General features: G+C 51.1%; 2 protein-coding genes across 3 annotated transcripts in view; one reads left to right on the top strand and one right to left on the bottom strand.

Moving 5' to 3' along the window:
• RSPH14 (radial spoke head 14 homolog) overlaps window positions 1-617 on the bottom strand; it is a 104670-nt gene extending 104053 nt beyond the window's left edge. Inside the window, exon 1 of the mRNA XM_070762472.1 lies at window positions 381-617. Coding sequence (XP_070618573.1) covers window positions 381-579 — 199 coding nt within the window. The 5' untranslated portion in view covers window positions 580-617. The remainder of the gene's footprint in view (window positions 1-380) is intronic.
• RAB36 (RAB36, member RAS oncogene family) lies at window positions 259-15738 on the top strand. 2 transcript variants are annotated; one of them, XM_070762474.1, is made up of 11 exons: window positions 259-396; window positions 3101-3164; window positions 3284-3378; window positions 5250-5315; window positions 5430-5531; window positions 6749-6813; window positions 6926-6977; window positions 10174-10255; window positions 11898-11988; window positions 12967-13086; window positions 13472-15738. In XM_070762474.1, the coding sequence occupies exons 2-11, from the start codon at window positions 3108-3110 to the stop codon at window positions 13531-13533; spliced, it is 792 nt and encodes a 263-aa protein (XP_070618575.1). In that variant the 5' UTR covers window positions 259-396; window positions 3101-3107; the 3' UTR covers window positions 13534-15738. The 2 variants fall into 2 exon arrangements, with proteins under 2 accessions (XP_070618575.1, XP_070618574.1); XM_070762473.1 differs by lacking the exon at window positions 259-396 and adding an exon at window positions 2490-2569.
• The last annotated feature ends 351 nt before the right edge of the window (window positions 15739-16089 follow it).

Raw genomic sequence — 16089 nt, forward strand, 5'->3', positions numbered from 1 at the left:
GAGAGACATAGAGATAGAGGGGGAGAAGGGAGACAGGAGAATGAGGGGAAGAGGAGAGATGGGGAGGGGGAGGGAAGGGGAGACTGGGGGAGAATGCTAGGTCCCACATTTTAGGAAGGCCCCTGGCGGGGGGGGGTCCTCTGTGGCGGTGGAAGAGTGTTCGAGGCTGATATTCCAGTTCCCGGATTGATGGGGGGGGTTTTACACTCCCGCGAGGGTCCCTTTAAGAGCGCTGGACTTCAACTCCCAGCATTCTCGGGGCGGCGCTCGGGGCTGCGGAGCTCTGGGAGTTGCAGTCGACGCCACCTGGAAGCGGCTCGGGCGAGACACGCGGGGCTGGACGGCCGCTGCGCCCCCTCCCGCCAGCCGCCGCCGCTCACCCAGGCTGATGGCTCGGTAAGCGTTCTCCGGGTCGTGCACCAGGTCGCAGAGCGCCATCAGGGCCCGCTGCCGCGTTAGCAGATCGGGGTGCTCCAGCTCTTCGTTGAGCTTCGGGAGGCCCCGGCGGCCGAAGGCCACGGGCGCCTTGGTGGGGTCGATGTCGGGGGGCAGCTGGACCGAGATCCGCGGATGCGCCATGCCTGAGGGGAGCCTGCCGGAATCGCCCGCGCGCCGGGTTGCTAGGCGACGGCGACGCCGGGCGGGAAAGTCCGCGCACGCGCAGGTCCCCGGGCGGGGCGGGGCCTTCCCGCGGGTCCGCGAGCGCTCGCCCGAGCAGCTTCGGGGGTGCTCGGCTTCCCTCGTCGCTGTGCCGCGCCCCGAGTCCTGCGCCTTTTCTGTCCCTGCCGCTCCCGGGTGTTCCTCGCTGGGCCGGGCCTGCGGAGGGAAAGAATAATATCTGCCGCTCCACCTACGTCCTGTGGTCGAGAAGTTGTTTAAACCAGGACTCTCCAAGACTCTTAAGACTTGTGGACTTCAACTCCCAGAATTCCTTAACGGGCAAGGAATTCTGGGAGTTGAAGTCCACAAGTCTTAAAGTTGCCAAAGTTGGAGAGTCCTGGTTTAAAGAGAATATAGCAAAGAAGGGTGGATCCGAACATGCGGTTTAAAACCCAGGTGAGGATGGATGCACTTTAATCCCCCTCCCCGGAATTCTGTGTCCAGTTTTGGCTCCACCATCCAGGCAGGATGATGACAAACCACTGTGTGCTCAGAGGAGACAGCTCTTGATGTGGCGAAGGCTCTGGAAACACACCAGGGCACCGAAGAGAAGGCTGGGAGAGCTGGGATGGCGCTCTTCATAGAAACAGAGAAGAGTGACGACAGAAAAAAACCTTATGGTCCATCTAGTCTGCCCTTATACTATTCCCTGTATTTTATCTTAGGATGGATCTATGTTTATCCCAGGCATGTTTAAATTCAGTTACTGTGGATTTACCAACCACGTCTGCTGGAAGTTTGTTCCAAGCATCTGCTACTCTTTCAGTCAAATAATATTTTCTCATGTTGCTTCTGATCTTTCCCCCAACTAACCTCAGATTGTGACCCCTTGTTCTTGGGTTCACTTTCCTATTAAAAACACTTCCCTCCTGAACCTTATTTAACCCTTGAACGTATTTAAATGTTTCGATCCTGTTCCCCCTTTTCCTTCTGTCCTCCAGACTATACAGATTGAGTTCATTAAGTGTTTCCTGATAAGTTTTATGTTTAAGACCTTCCATCATTTTCAAAAATCCAAGGCTGCCCAGGAGCCAAGAATCTGTGATGAGCCGTTCTGGTTAGGGCCCAGGAGGAGTTTCCTCTTGAATTAGAATTATTTTATTGGCCCAAGTGTGATTGGACACACAAGGAATTTGTCTTGGCGCAAATGCTCTCAGTGTACATAAAAGAAAATATAGATTTATCAAGAATCATGAGGTACAACACTTAATGATTGTCATAGAGGAAGCAATGAGGAAACAATATTGATAAAAATCTTAAGGATACAAGCAACAAGTTACAGTCATACAGTCATAAACGGGAGGAAATGGGTGATAGGAATGATGGGAAAAAATTAGTAGTGATAGTAGTGCACTTTGAAATGTGAAGTTTCCCTTCTCCAGAGGTCTCCATGCAGGATAACAGAGTTGGAAGAGAGCTTGCAGGTCTTCTGGTCCAAACTTCTGGGCAGCGGGGGGGGGGGGGGGGGGGGGGCTCTCCTGTCGCCCGAAGGCCCGGGGGGAGGGAGTCGGCCTCTTCCAGAAATCGCACCATGCAGACGGGCAGATTTTGGGGGATCCAGATTTATTTCTTTATTTATTAAATTTGTATGCCGCCCCTCTTTCCAGCATTACATTTAATTTATGCTGGCTTTGTTAAAAAGTGCTATTGCTAACATGTTGTAAGCCGCCCTAACTCTAAGGAGAACGGCGGCATGAAAAAAATCGAATAAATAAATAAACGAATAAATAAATAAATAAATAACTTTAACAAAAAAACACGGACGGCGAGGCAGCGCGGCGCCGCCTGTGAGGGCCTGAGCCTCTGCCGCCCTCGGGCGGTTGCCATGGCTACGCGACACCAGCGGCGACTGCCTGTCGAGGCCTTCCCTCCTGCCTGCCGCTCGGGGCTGCGCGCTGCCCTTTGCCAGGTGTGGTCTCTGGGCGGGAGGGGAGCATTCGCGGCCCCCGCCGGGCTGCTTCGGGGTGGGGGGGGCAGCGGGGGAAGAGCCCGCCGCCGCCGTTCGCTCCCCGGGCGCCCGAAGCTGCAGGGCCGGCCTGAGCGGGCGCGACTGGGGGGTGGCTTGGGGAGGCCGGGCGGCGGCCGAGGAGCTCCCTACAGGCACCTGCTGAGGTGTGGCGGAGGAAGGACCGGAGGCGTCGTCGTCGTTTGGGCCCCGCCCGAGGGGAGATGCGGGCCCTTTGCCGGGCGAGGCGCCTCAGCCCGGATTGGCGATGGTCCCGCTTGGAAGCCTCAGCCTGGCCGGGGCGCTCGGGGGCTCCGGCCTCTTGTTGAAGGAGGGCCCCCCGTGTGGGAATGGGAGGCGCCCCCTCGGACTGAGGGCCGCGCCCGGGTGCAAAGACCGCAGAGGCTGCTCCCCCACCCCTCCCTCAGCTTTGGGGCCTGCAGAGATGCGGCGGTTGTAAGGTGTCCCCTTCTTTCTTTTGTGCCCCCCTCCAAGGTGAGCGATGAAGGGCCCCCTGCTGCCCGTCAGCAGAGACCGGAGGATCTCGGACTTCCCCCAGGTAAGCTAGGCCCACCGCCTGGCCTCCCCTCCCTGGTGGTGGGTGGGAGGGGGGTCCTTGCCCAGGTGGAGGCCCAGCCAGGGCCTCCTAGCGCTGCTGCTGCTCCCCTCTGCCTGCAGTGCTACACCCCAGAGGCCTGCCTGCAGCTCAAGGAGGACTTCCACGCCCAGGTGAGGGCCGCCTGTCAGCGGAGGAACCCGTTGGGCACCGTTGGGTGAGTTTGCCTTCCATGCCCTGCAGCCCTTCTGACATTTGTCCCTTGAGCTCTTCCATCTGCCTTGCCATCTCAGCGATCCTCCCCTGCTCTGGGCAGAAAGTGGAAAATTTCTATGGGGAAGATGTGTCTGGAATGGCAGAAAATCCTCCTCATCTGCCCTTCGTAGCATCCATCCACTCTTCTCTTTATTGTTTCTTGCAAGCCACAGCAGGTGGTGGCAACACCTTGCGTTCTACCAGGATGTCTAGACCATTGCTTGCCAGCGGTTCTGAAGCGTAAACACATTCTGTTAAGCCAAGTCCAACCCAGCTCCAATTATTTAAAAGGATGTGAGATAATAATAATTTATTAGATTTGTATGCTGCCCCTCTCCGTAGACTCGGAGCGGCTCACAACAAAATAATAATAGTATAACAAATCTAATATTAAAAACATCTAAAAACCCAACCTTAAAACCATACAACACAATCATACCATGAGTAAACTATATAAGCCTGGGGGTATCTTAGTTCCCCCATGCCTGGCGACAAAGGTGGGTGTTTAGCAACTTAGAAAAGGCAAGGAGGGTGGGGGCGGTTCTGATCTCTGGGGGGAGTTGATTCCAGAGGGCCAGGGCCGCCACAGAGAAGGCTCTTCCCCTGGGGCTCACCAGCCGACACTGTTTAGTCGACGGGACTTGGAGAAGGCCAACTCTGTGGGACCTTATCAGTCGCTGGGATTCATGCAGCAGAAGGCAGTTCCGGAGGTATTCTGGTCCGATGCCATGTAGGACTTTATAGGTCATTACCAACACTTTGAATTGTGACCGGAAACTAATCCGCAGCCAGTGCAGGCTGTGGAGTATTGGAGAGATGTGGGCAAATCTGGATAGCCCCACGATAGCATGCAACATCATCAGCCGAGGAGGTGCTGTTCTGGGAGTCTAGCACAGCAGTTTAAGCTTTGTATTGCGTCCCAAGAGCTTTTTCCTGCCACTCTTTCATTTGCAGACGTAGCCCAGCAAACCACCCAGGTTCATCCTGTTTTCCAATTCCTGCCAACCCAATGCCAGAACTGTAATGGTTGGGTGGGCTGCGGAGAGAATATGGCTTCTCAGGGAACATGATAAATTGACCTCTGGGAAAAGAGGAAAAACAGGGAGGAAGGAGTGAGTGTGCAAGTATTTTCCAGGATTATAAAACAATCTCCTGAATGTATTCTAGTCACTGCATCTCTAAGCTGGAGAGTCCCAGCAATATGCTGATTTAAATGTTGGACCAGTCAAGGTTCAGCCCCCCCCCCCCACTTAAGTCCTGGGAGACCCCTGTCCTTCTCATTGGTATGTTTGCTAAGTGCAAACATGCACTTTGTTAAAGGAGAAGCGGGAGGAAATAGCAGGAAAGAAAGGTAGGAAATGTAATTAATGTGTAAAAACAACTTCTGGTTCATATTTTTCCGGAGAAACATCTACATAAATGCAAGTCCTGTTTGTTTTGTGGAGACATCCATTTTGGTTCCCCTTGAGGTCCTGATGTTGTCTTCGTTGCTGATCAGGAAGAGGGTTCTCCTATCTGTTTCTGCCTTTCTGAAGCAAACCCCCACCCCCACATACCCCTAGTTTGCTTTACGCTCAGATCAAAAAAAAGAATTGGGTGTGGGAGGAAGCAGAGGGAGGCAAAACCCCATTGGAGCCTGATCTACTTCAAGCTCAAAAGGAGGATGGGATGCTCTTGATAGGGGAGCCCAGGGCCCAGTTGGCTCAAGCCATGGAGAGCTCCAGATTTGGCGTCCCTCACTTTGGAAGTTCATTTGCTCTGTAAAAAGGTCTGTTTCCCCCCCCCCCCTTAATACTGTATCAGCATGTTCAATATGACAAATGTGTGTTGCAGCCTAAAGATCTCCAAAGTGGTCGTGGTGGGAGACCTCTGTGTTGGAAAAACAAGCCTTATCAACAGGTATTATAATGCTTCCGGGTGGAAACAGTTCCATTTTCCAGCAGCAATTAATGGCAGCTTCTATGGAGTTCCCCCGCCCCTCACCCCCATTATTCTTTATATTTTTCATCACAGGTTTTGTAAAGAGGTTTTTGATCGGGATTACAAGGCGACCATTGGCGTGGATTTTGAAATCGAGCGTTTTGAGATCGCTGGGGTGCCCTACAATCTCCAGATGTAAGTTGGAAAGCAGCTCCGGTACCCAACTTTTATTTTTTTGATGTGGCGTTAAACAAACCCATTGTTCACTAGGGGGCATTTTTGCTGGAATGCCAGTTATGGGCAAAAACATCATAAATTGGATCCACATGACCCTTCAAACAACATGAGAAAATATTATTTTACTGAAAGAGTAGTAGATGCTTGGAAAAAAATTCCAGCAGACGTGGTTGGTAAATCCACAGTAACTGAATTTAAAAATGCCTGCGATAAACATAGATCCACCCTAAGATAAAATACAGGAAATAGTATAAGGGCAGACTAGATGGACCAGAAGGTCTTTTTCTGCCTTCAGTCTTCTATGTTTCTATTATAAAAGGGAGCAAAACTCCCTTAACAAATTTCTCGCTTAGCAACATAAATTCTAAGCTCAGTTATGGTCATAAGTGTTGGTTATGACCTATAAAGCCCTTCATGGCACCGGACCAGAATATCTTCGGGACCGCCTCCTGCCGCACGAATCCCAGCGACCAGTTAGGTCCCACAGAGTCGGCCTTCTTCGGGTCCCGTCGACTAAACAGTGTCGTCTGGCGGGACCCAGGGGAAGAGCCTTCTCTGTGGGAGCCCCGACCCTCTGGAACCAGCTCCCCCCTGAGATTAGGATTGCCCCCACCCTCCCTGCCTTTCGTAAACTTCTTAAGACCCACCTCTGCCGTCAGGCATGGGGGAACTAAACATCTCCCCCTTGCCCATGTTGTTTTGTTGATTGATTGACTGTGTGCCTGTTTTTTTTAAATATATTGGGATTGTTTTATGAAATTACAAATTTTAAATTGTAATTAGATTGGTGGGCATTGGATTTGTTATTATGTACTGTTTTTTATTGTTGTTGTGAGCCGCCCCGAGTTTGCGGAGAGGGACGGCATATAAATCCAATAAATCTAATCTAATCTAATCATAAATTGAGGTCTACTTGTATTTAAGTGGGAAATACACAGATGCTGATGAATAACAGCCAAACTGGTTTACATTCCATATGTACCGGTAGATATATATATATATTGTATGTGTGTGTTTTGTGTTTCTCTCTCTCTCTCTCTGTATTTTAATTTTGAAGATGAGGGGACCTTGTTATCTGGGCTTTCTGCCTGCTTTAAACTTTAGCTCGATCAGTGGGAGAGTTTAGGTCCCCTCGGAGCCCCCGGTGACTTTCTCCTCTCCTCCCTCCTGCCCAGATGGGACACGGCCGGCCAGGAGAAGTTCAAGTGCATCGCGTCTGCCTACTACAGAGGAGCAGAAGGTGGGCCGAGGGCCAAGAACTCCCCTCCTTGTTTGCCCTCCCCTCCACCTTTGGCAGGGGCCAGCCAGAGGCTGCTCAAACCTTGCACAGTCTTATTTTACTTTCTCCGCAGTGATTATCACCGTTTTCGACTTGGCTGACATCCAGACTTTGGATCACACCAAGTAAGTGGCTCCCGTTTTCCCTTGGAACTGACTTTGCATGCCCCGCAGAGCCACGCACGATGGGGCCACGTTTATTGGTTGAAGAAGATCGGCCTGCTTTTGCACAAAGCCAAACGCGAGCAAACCCTCTTACGGAGAGGTGCGGCATACAAATATAATAATAATAATAATAGTAATTAATAGTAATTAATAGTAATTAATAGTAATTAATAGTAATTAATAATAATAGTAATTAATAATAATAATAATTTTTAAAAATCAGATCTGCCAGGGAGGGGTGTGACCATTTTTCCAACCATTGTTTGGCCACAATAATACCACGGTAGGAGACGTCAGTGAGATGGGGTGGGAATACCAGGAGTCCGTGGTGGATGGAGAGATGGCTTATTAGGGTATCATCCTTCGGGACTGCCTTCTGCTGCACAAATCCCAGCGGCCGATTAGGTCCCACAGAGTTGGCCTTCTCTGGATCCCGTCGACTAAACAATGTCGCCTGGCAGGACCCAGGGGAAGAGCCTTCTCTGTCACGGCCCTAGCCCTCTGGAATCAACTCCCCCTGGAGTTTAGGACTGCCCCCCCCTCCTCACCTTCCGCAAAATGCTAAAGACCCATCTCTGCCGCCAGGCGTGGGGGGATTAACCCCCTCCCCTTTTTTCTCTGACCTCTATATTGATCAGTTGGACTGAGTGTGTATGACTCTGTAGTTAATGGGTTTTTTATACATGTATTTTAATTTAGTTTAAATTTTAATGTTAGATTTGTATGGTATTGTATTAGTCTTCGGAGAGGGGCGGCATACAAATTTAATTATTATTATTTATTATTATTATTATTATTATTATTATTATTATTATTATTACTGTCTTGCTGTGAGCCACCCCGAGTCTTCGTAGAGGGGCGGCATACAAATCTAATAAATTTAATTCAATTCAATTCATCATGAAATATTAAGCTTATACCAGAACGATTACAGGATCGGATCCTGTATATCCGCTTTGGCTACATACACACACGCATGCTGCAGAAATTACCACAATTTCTATAGCAAAAAATCAAGCTCCTCACCAATTGGAATTTGTAATCATGGCTCCTGCACATTTAGGTGAAAGACTAAGAAAAGTCCCCTGTGAGTTAAACATTAATTTGCATTTGGAGAAGAGGCACGCATGCATTGAAGCCTGTGAGGAAGAAGGCTTCACCCTGCCTGCCAAGGAGGGAGGCCCTGTTTTCCTCCTCCTGCTGGGGTGTGGATTCCAGCTGGGCAGGTCTTCCTAAAGGGCCTGGGAGAAGGAGGAGGAGGAGGCCAAGGGAGGGTGAAAGCCTGGCTGGCCCTGAGGCCCTGATGCCAGGTGGCTCTGATCCGCCCCTGCAGGCTGCATGTGAACGGAGGGCCCAGCCATTCCCGGTTCTGCCTCCAGCTTGGCTCCTGTGGGCTCTGGGGTCTTCTTGGGCTCCTACGGCTTTAGGGAGGGGACTGGCCCAGGGAGCATGTGATGTATATTGTCCATTTAAAAGTACAAGCAAAATGAATACTGTAAATAATTTAAAAGAGATTATTTGTTTAATGCTGTATAATTTATCCTTTTCACATAACCAAAGCTTTTGCATAATAGAATTTGATAATTTTACTATGGGATCCACAAAGCAGTTGAACATTAATACTATCAACAAAAATAGTTAGCTGTTTTAGTATTGGATTTTTACATTCTGTTTTTATCACTGTTGTTAGCCGCCCTGAGTCCACGGAGAGGGGCGGCATACAAATCCAATAGATAGGTAGGTAGGTAGGTAGGTAGGTAGGTAGATAGATAGATAGATAGATAGATAGATAGATAGATAGATAGATAGATAGATAAGACGGTTATTCTATAGCGCAGATACTTTTTTTCTATACAAAATGTATTCACTAAACTTTGGAAAGAGGAGTTAAACAAAATAAAACTGAGGGTACTAGTAATAGTAGTAGTAGTAGTAATAATAATAATAATAATAATAATAATAATAATAATAATAATAAATAATAGCAAAAGGCCGCTTTACTGGGATCGGGAAACATAATTCGCTGCTACATCACGCAGTCCTAGGTGCTTGGGAAGCACCCGACTGATGATGAAATACGAAATCCAGCATAGTGATCCCGTTTGCTGTGTTGTATTGACATAATATTATTATTATTATTATTATTATTATTATGTCAATACAACACAGCAAACGGGATCACTATGCTGGATTTCGTATTTCATCATCAGTCGGGTGCTTATTATTATTATTATTATTATTAGATTTGTATGCCGCCCCTTCCTCAGTTTGGAAAAAAATGTTGTATATATATTTTGGGCTGGTTTTATAAGAAGCCTTCGCTTCCCTCTGCCTGATCACTCGGGGCAGCCCTGGATCCGTTTGCCAGCCCAGAGGAGCCGTGGGGCAGTCGGGGCCAGAGGGCTGGCTGCCACCTGATTAGGTTTGCAGAGGGAGAAACAGGCCGAATGCTGTAGAAGGCAGAGATCTGTTCATTATTCCCAATGTTGCTCCCCCTGCCTTGGAGCAGAGCCGAGGGGGTTCCCAGACAAGAATTAAAACGACACAAAACAGTATTAAAAGCCATAAACGTTGAAGAGTAAAATAGGGCACCATGTCAAGCCCCCAACATGCAGCCCCCCCGTCCTTTATCGTTTGGGGGAACGGGAGGTCTTCATGCTTTAGGAAAGGCCAGGAGGGCAGAAGCCCACCAGGTTTCAGGTGAAGGGGCAGCGGCTAGCCAGGTTTTGGGGAGGGGAGCAGGGCCTGGCCCCAATCCTGTTTGATCTGGCATGATGGGCAGATGTCCGGAGGGAAGGCGATCCGACAGGGCTTGGGAAGGGATGGCAGCATCTTGAATGGAACCTGGGAAGAGGTAACGCCACAGAGGAGCTCCGTGGGCAAAGCATGGCGGCCGCTGTGACTCTTGGTGCTGCTGCCTCCTGGACTAGCTGAAGTTTCTGAGTAGTTATCAAAGGCCATGTGACAGGGACTTAGAGGGGAGGGTCCCTCCTGCAAAGGTGCCTTTAGAGGCCTCATCTCCTCCCAGGGCCAAGAGCCAGGGGGAGGCCGCCCCCGGCAGCAGGACGGGTGTGTGTGGGGGGGGGGGCCTCTTTGGAGCTGGGGTGGCAGAAGGCGGCAGGGCAGGTCGCTCATCTGTCCTCTTCTCCCCGTCCAGGCGGTGGCTGGAGGATGCCCTGCGAGAGAATCACCCCGGCTCCAGCTTCGTCTTTCTGGTGGGAACCAAGAAGGATCTGCTGGTGAGCCTGAAGAAATCCATCTCAAGGGTCAAGTGGGTGGGTGGGTGGATTGGGGAGCAGTGGTGGGCTCCTAAGAGGAGGGTCAGGTATGCAGCACCGGTAGTAAAATTTTCTTTTCCCCCCCTTCTGGGCTCTGGGTATGTTTTTCCTATCGCAGTAAATGAGGTTGAATGTGTATAATTTTAGAAGAGCTGTCGCATACATACACTTTATATAGTAGATAATCAGGGTTGACCTGCTGGCCGGACAGGGGGGAATGCAGTGGGGTATCCAAAATGGAGCTCCACCCCAGAGCACCCAATTTGCACTGAAAGGTGTTGAAAGAAAATGCATAAGCCACAGCCACAGTGTGGCAGTAAAAATTCTATCACTGTTGGGGAGCCACCTGCAGCACAGCGGAGGGAGCAGGTCTGTCCATGGGAAGCCCTGACAGCTTGGTGGGGGGGAATTGAGGCTGGCTGGGTGAAGAGCTGGGAGCAGCCCCCTCCCCCCCCCCCGGGCCCTGTTCCTCCACCAGAGGAGACCAGGAGCCTCAAGGTGGCAGCCAAGACACATGTCAAAACCCAGGCAGGACTTCTGGTTCTGTCTCCTGTCTTGGTATTTCTGCAGGGATGGAGAACCATTTTTCCCTCGGGGGGGGGGGGGTGTCAGAAGAGTGCTCACACCCATAATTCAGTGCCCCCTCTCACATGCCCCAGCCCCTTGTGCTTGCGCACGCGAGCCCCCTGTGCTGCCCTGTTCCCTCCACCTGGCTCCCCGCTGCCCTGCTTCTTGACTTTAGTTGGGCCTTTTTTGCCCTCCCCAGGCTCTCCAGAGGCTTTCTTAGACCCTGGGGAGGGAAAAATGCCCCGTCCCTCCCAAAGCCTTTGCGCAAGCCAAAAATCAGCTGCCCGGTGCACAGAGGCCTGCTGGAGCTGAGCTAGGGCAATGGCTAGCATGCCCCCTGTGTTCATCATCATGGCCTTTAGACCCATTTTGGAGTGGGAGCAATTGATTTGAAAGGTCAACACACACTGGGCGCTCTTGTGATGCAACGGAGGGGAAGGTGGTGCATTGATTGATTGATTGATTGATTGATTGATTTGATTTGATTGATTGATTTGTGTCGCCCTTCTTGAAACGATTCACGGTGGCTGCCCCCAACTCCTGTGCCCTCCCTCTGCCCTGGTCTTTCCTGCTTCTCTTCTTTGGGCTCTACTTCTTGGAAAGGAAGGGGGACGCTGGAGGCGAGGCTGGGGGGCTCCCCTGGTGCAGACAAGGCCAGAAGGGCAGGGGGCACACAGAGGGCCTCCCCTCTCCACCTACATGCACTCCTTGGGGTTGCTTGCCCCCTCCCTCGTCTCCTGGCTGTGGGAAGGAGCCACGTGGACTGGCTGTGTGGTCCCTGTGGCCCCCTCTCCCACTTGTGGCTGTCAGGCTCTCTGTCACGGCCTGGCCCAGCTGCCTTTGCCTGGACTGAGGAGAGACAGGGCAGCCACTCAGCCCCTGGGAGGGCAGGACCTGCTTTGGGGGCCTTTGGAACTCCCTGTCCCACCCGGCTCCTGCAACAGGAATCTTCCCCAGAGCGCCCCCTCCTGGCCTGGGAAGAGGGCCATGGAAAGGCAGGTGCCTCACTCCCCCTTGGGGGCTCTTTCCCTTTCAGTCCAGTGCCGAGAGCGAGCGGACAGAGTGGGACGCCCTCCGCCTGGCCAACGAGATGCAGGCTGAATATTGGTCCGTCTCGGCCAAAACAGGTCAGTGGAGCTCCAGGAAGGCAGCAGAGCAGACCAGGGAGGGAGCGGCACCCCCAGGGAGCCCCTGGACCCCAAGTGTCGCCCACCCAGCTTGGGTGCCCCGAGGAGGTTGTGCCTGTGCATTTGTTCTCCCAGCAAGCGCCCGTGTTGTGTCCATTCTCTGAATAGAGCAGCAACAGCCAGCTGATATATCTGCTTGCCGGGCTTTAAGGATTTGGGGTGTCTCATAGAAGCATAGAAACATAGAAGATTGAAGGCAGAAAAAGACCTCTTGGTCCATCTAGTCTGCCCTTATACTGTTTCCTGTATTTTATCTTAGGATGGATATATGTTTATCCCAGGCATGTTTCAATTCAGTGACTGTGGATTTACCAACCACATCTGCTGGAAGTTTGTTCCAAGCATCTACTGCTCTTTCAGTCAAATAATATTTTCTCACGTTGCTTCTGATCTTTCCCCCAACTAACTTCAGATTGTGCCCCCTTGTTCTAGTGTTCACTTTTCTATGAAAAACCCTTCCCTCCTGAACCTTTAACATATTTAAATGTTTCGATCACGTCCTCACTTTCCCTTCTGTCCTCCAGACTATATAGATTAAGTTCATAAAATCTTTCCTGATAGGTTTTATGCTTAAGACCTTCCACCATTTTTGTAGCCCATTTTTGGACCTGTTCAATTTTGTCAATATCTTTTTGTAGATGAGGTCTCCAGAACTGGATACAGTATTACTCCAAATGGGGTCTCACCAGCGCTCTATACAGTAGGATCACAATCTCCCTCTTCCTGCTTGTTATACCTCTAGCTATGCAGCCAAGCATTCTACTCGCTTTCCCTACCGCCTGACTGCACTGTTCACCCATTTTGAGACTGTCAGAAATCACGACCCCTAAGTCCTTCTCTTCTGAAGTTTTTGCTAACACAGAACTGCCAATACAACACTCAGATTGAGGAATCCTCTCCCCTCTCCTCTCTCTTCAGGGGAAAATGTGAAGGATCTTTTTTTCCGGGTGGCCGCCTTGGCCTTTGAGAAGTCGGTGCTGATGGAATTGGAGAAGAGCTGCACGCGGCTGCTGCCGATCGGCCCAGGGGACTCCATCCGTACGTGGGCCTGATCCCCCCTTCCGTCTCCTCATTCCCAGGAAAAGAGCCCGAAGGGGCCTTTCCTTCTAGACCGCGGCCTTTCTCAGCTCTGGCACCCAGAGGGTGGTGGGTGGGTTTGAACCCTCCCAATTCCCAAACACAATGAGTTGACACCTGTCCATCTTCAAGAGGTGGAGAATCACACAGAGCGGGGGGGGGGGGGGGCAGCGAGGGTGCTCCTGTCCAGAAGCAGCTGCTCCTGTGGGGCTCCTTCTGGTTGAGCCCAGGTAGCATTGGCAGCATTGGCTCTGATCCGAGGTAGCCGAGGGGGGACCTGGCATTTGGGGTTCGGAGGAGAGGAACACTTTGAAAACCCCCTCCCTCCCTTGGTCTCCTCTTGCAGGGATAGAGGAAGATGCGGCGCCTTCCCACAGATCCCGTCCATCCAGCCTGAACTGCTGCTAACGGCTCCCAGGAGAACCACCGCAGGCCGCTCCCATCCCCCTTGGACCAGCAGGGAATCACTGGACCCGGGAGGAGAACCACACGGAATGCGGCAGAGCAATTCCCCCCCCCCCCGGCTGCTCCCCTGAGCCAGGGAGGCTCCCCCGGAGGAACACCAAAGGCAAAGCATGGGCTTCCTGGAGGTGGCACCAACGGACCAGGTCTGCCGACTCTTCCTGGCAGCCGCAAATTCTTCTGGAACTGGACATCTAGTTGAACCTTAACCATGTAATAGCTGTTCACAGCAGCAGGAGGGATTTGCACTTAGGAGAGGGATATCTGGAGTGAGAAAAGCTGGTGACCCCCTTTTATTAGTGGCCCCTGCTCCCCCTCCCGAGCCCCTTGCCCTGTTTGAATCATTTGTTGGCTTTGCTTAGAATGACTGCCAGAGCCACCCCTGTATAAAAACAGACCTTCTCTCCCGATTGTGGAATTGAAGGCCCAGAATTCTCCCCATAATAATAATAATTAATAATAATTTATTAGATTTGTATGCCACCCCTCTCCGAAGACTCGGGGCGGCTCACAACAATAAACAATGCAGTACAAATCCAATGATTAAAACTATAAGTAAAAACCCACGATCATTTAAAAACAGTCAATACTACCCAATCATAACCACATAAATCTTACTAGCCAGAAAGGGGATACCTCAATTACCCCATGCCTGGCGACATAGTCCTCAGAGTCTTGCGGAATGTGGGGGCAGTTCGAATCTCCGGAGGGAGTTGATTTCAGAGGGCCGGGGCCGCCACAGAGAAGGCTCTCCCCCTGGGTCCCACCCAGTGACATTGTTTAGTTGACGGGACCTGGAGAAGGCCAACTCTGTGGGACTAATCGGTCACTGGGATTTGTGCGGCAGAAGGAAGTTCCAGAGGTAGACTGGTCTGATGCCATGTAGGGCTTTATAGGTCATTATCAACACTTTGAATTGTGTCCAGAAACTAATCGGCAACCAATGCAGGCCGTGGAGTGTTGACAAAACATGGGTGTATCTGGGGAGGCCCATGATTGCTCTCGCGGCAGCATTCTGCACGATCTGAAGTTTCTGAACACTCTTAAGAGGTAGCCCCATGTAACAGTTGGCAGCAGTTGCCCCATGCCCTCTATCGCCTCGCAGTCCTTTCCAGCCCCTTCTAAGCCCCCTTCAGAGTCGGCCTCTTGCCCCCAAATCTGGGCCATCATTTTATCATGGAAGGCTGAGTCAACCTTTGGCCGCCCAACTGCAGTCGGCAGGAGTAGCCTCCAGTGCTGAACTCTAGCCACTGCGCCACCTGAGCACCGGTTCCAGTTCTCACATTTTCCCTTCCGGGACCTCTCTGGGCTAATGGTGGAGACGCCCGCCTAGCATCTCAGGGGGGCTCTGAAGGAGGAGAAGGGCAATCCCACCATCTGCTCCCTCACCTGTGGATGTTGCCTGCAGCAGACAAAGTAACCTCGGTCCCTCCTGTGCCAGGCCCGAGAATGCCCTCCCTGGCTGAAGGGAAATTGACCCGTCCCCGAGAAATAAATGTTTCCTGCTCCCAAAGGATGCATGGTGGGACGTGGCTTTGTTTGCAGAGTTAGAATTCTTTGGGTTAGAATTCTTTCACCACACTTCGCTTTTAGTCGAATCGGTAGTCCTGGACTTATGACCACAGTTGAGCCCAAAACCTCTGTTGCTAAGCGAGAGTTAAGCCACTTTTGCCCCTTGCCAATTGTTAAGTGAAGCACTGCAATTACTAAGTGGGGGAATCTGGCTCCCCCATTGTGCCGACTGGTGGGGCCGTGGGGAAGGGCCTTCTCTGTAGCGGCCCCGGTCCTGGAATCAACTCCCCCCCCCGAGATTCACACTGCCCCCACCCTCCTGGCCTTCGGAAAGGCTTTAAAAACATGGCCTTGCAGGCAGGCCCAGGGCCGTTGAGCGACAACACTCTGTCCGGCCAGTAGGAACAGAGGAGGGATGGATGGATATGTTTTCTAATATTTGGGGTTTTAAATTCTGTTTTAGTTTTGTACGCTATCAGGAGAAGGGCAGCCTATAAATTTAAGTAAATAATAAAAAATTAAAAAACTGTTTCAACCAGCTGGTCCTACAAGGCAAAGGCGGTCATTTTTTAGTGGTGAGCCGGCATGACGCTTCAATTTATTGTTAAAAGTTGCATTAAACAGGAAGCTCACACTCTCCCCCCCCCCCCTCCTTGGTTGTGAGTCTGATTTGCAAAAATATCTCTACAGCACCACCAAGCGAAGTTCATCTACAAAACAACTTGAGTGGGGAGGAGGGGGTGTCATGGATATCTGGCTCATAAAGTCAGGACATTTCTCTCCCCCACACATACAGTTTTTTAAAAATTAAATTTCTTGTGTGTCCAATCCCACTCTTCTGGAAGTGAATTCCATCAACTAACGACCCTCTGGGTGAAGAAATATTTCCCTTGATTTGTCCTCGCTTTCTTACCTATGAGCTTTAGGGAGGGCCCCCTCGTCCTAGGTATTGTGTGATAGAGAAAATAATTTTTCTCTATCCACCTTTTC

This window comes from Erythrolamprus reginae, chromosome 10, assembly GCF_031021105.1.
Source record: "Erythrolamprus reginae isolate rEryReg1 chromosome 10, rEryReg1.hap1, whole genome shotgun sequence".
Lineage (NCBI taxonomy): Eukaryota > Metazoa > Chordata > Lepidosauria > Squamata > Dipsadidae > Erythrolamprus > Erythrolamprus reginae.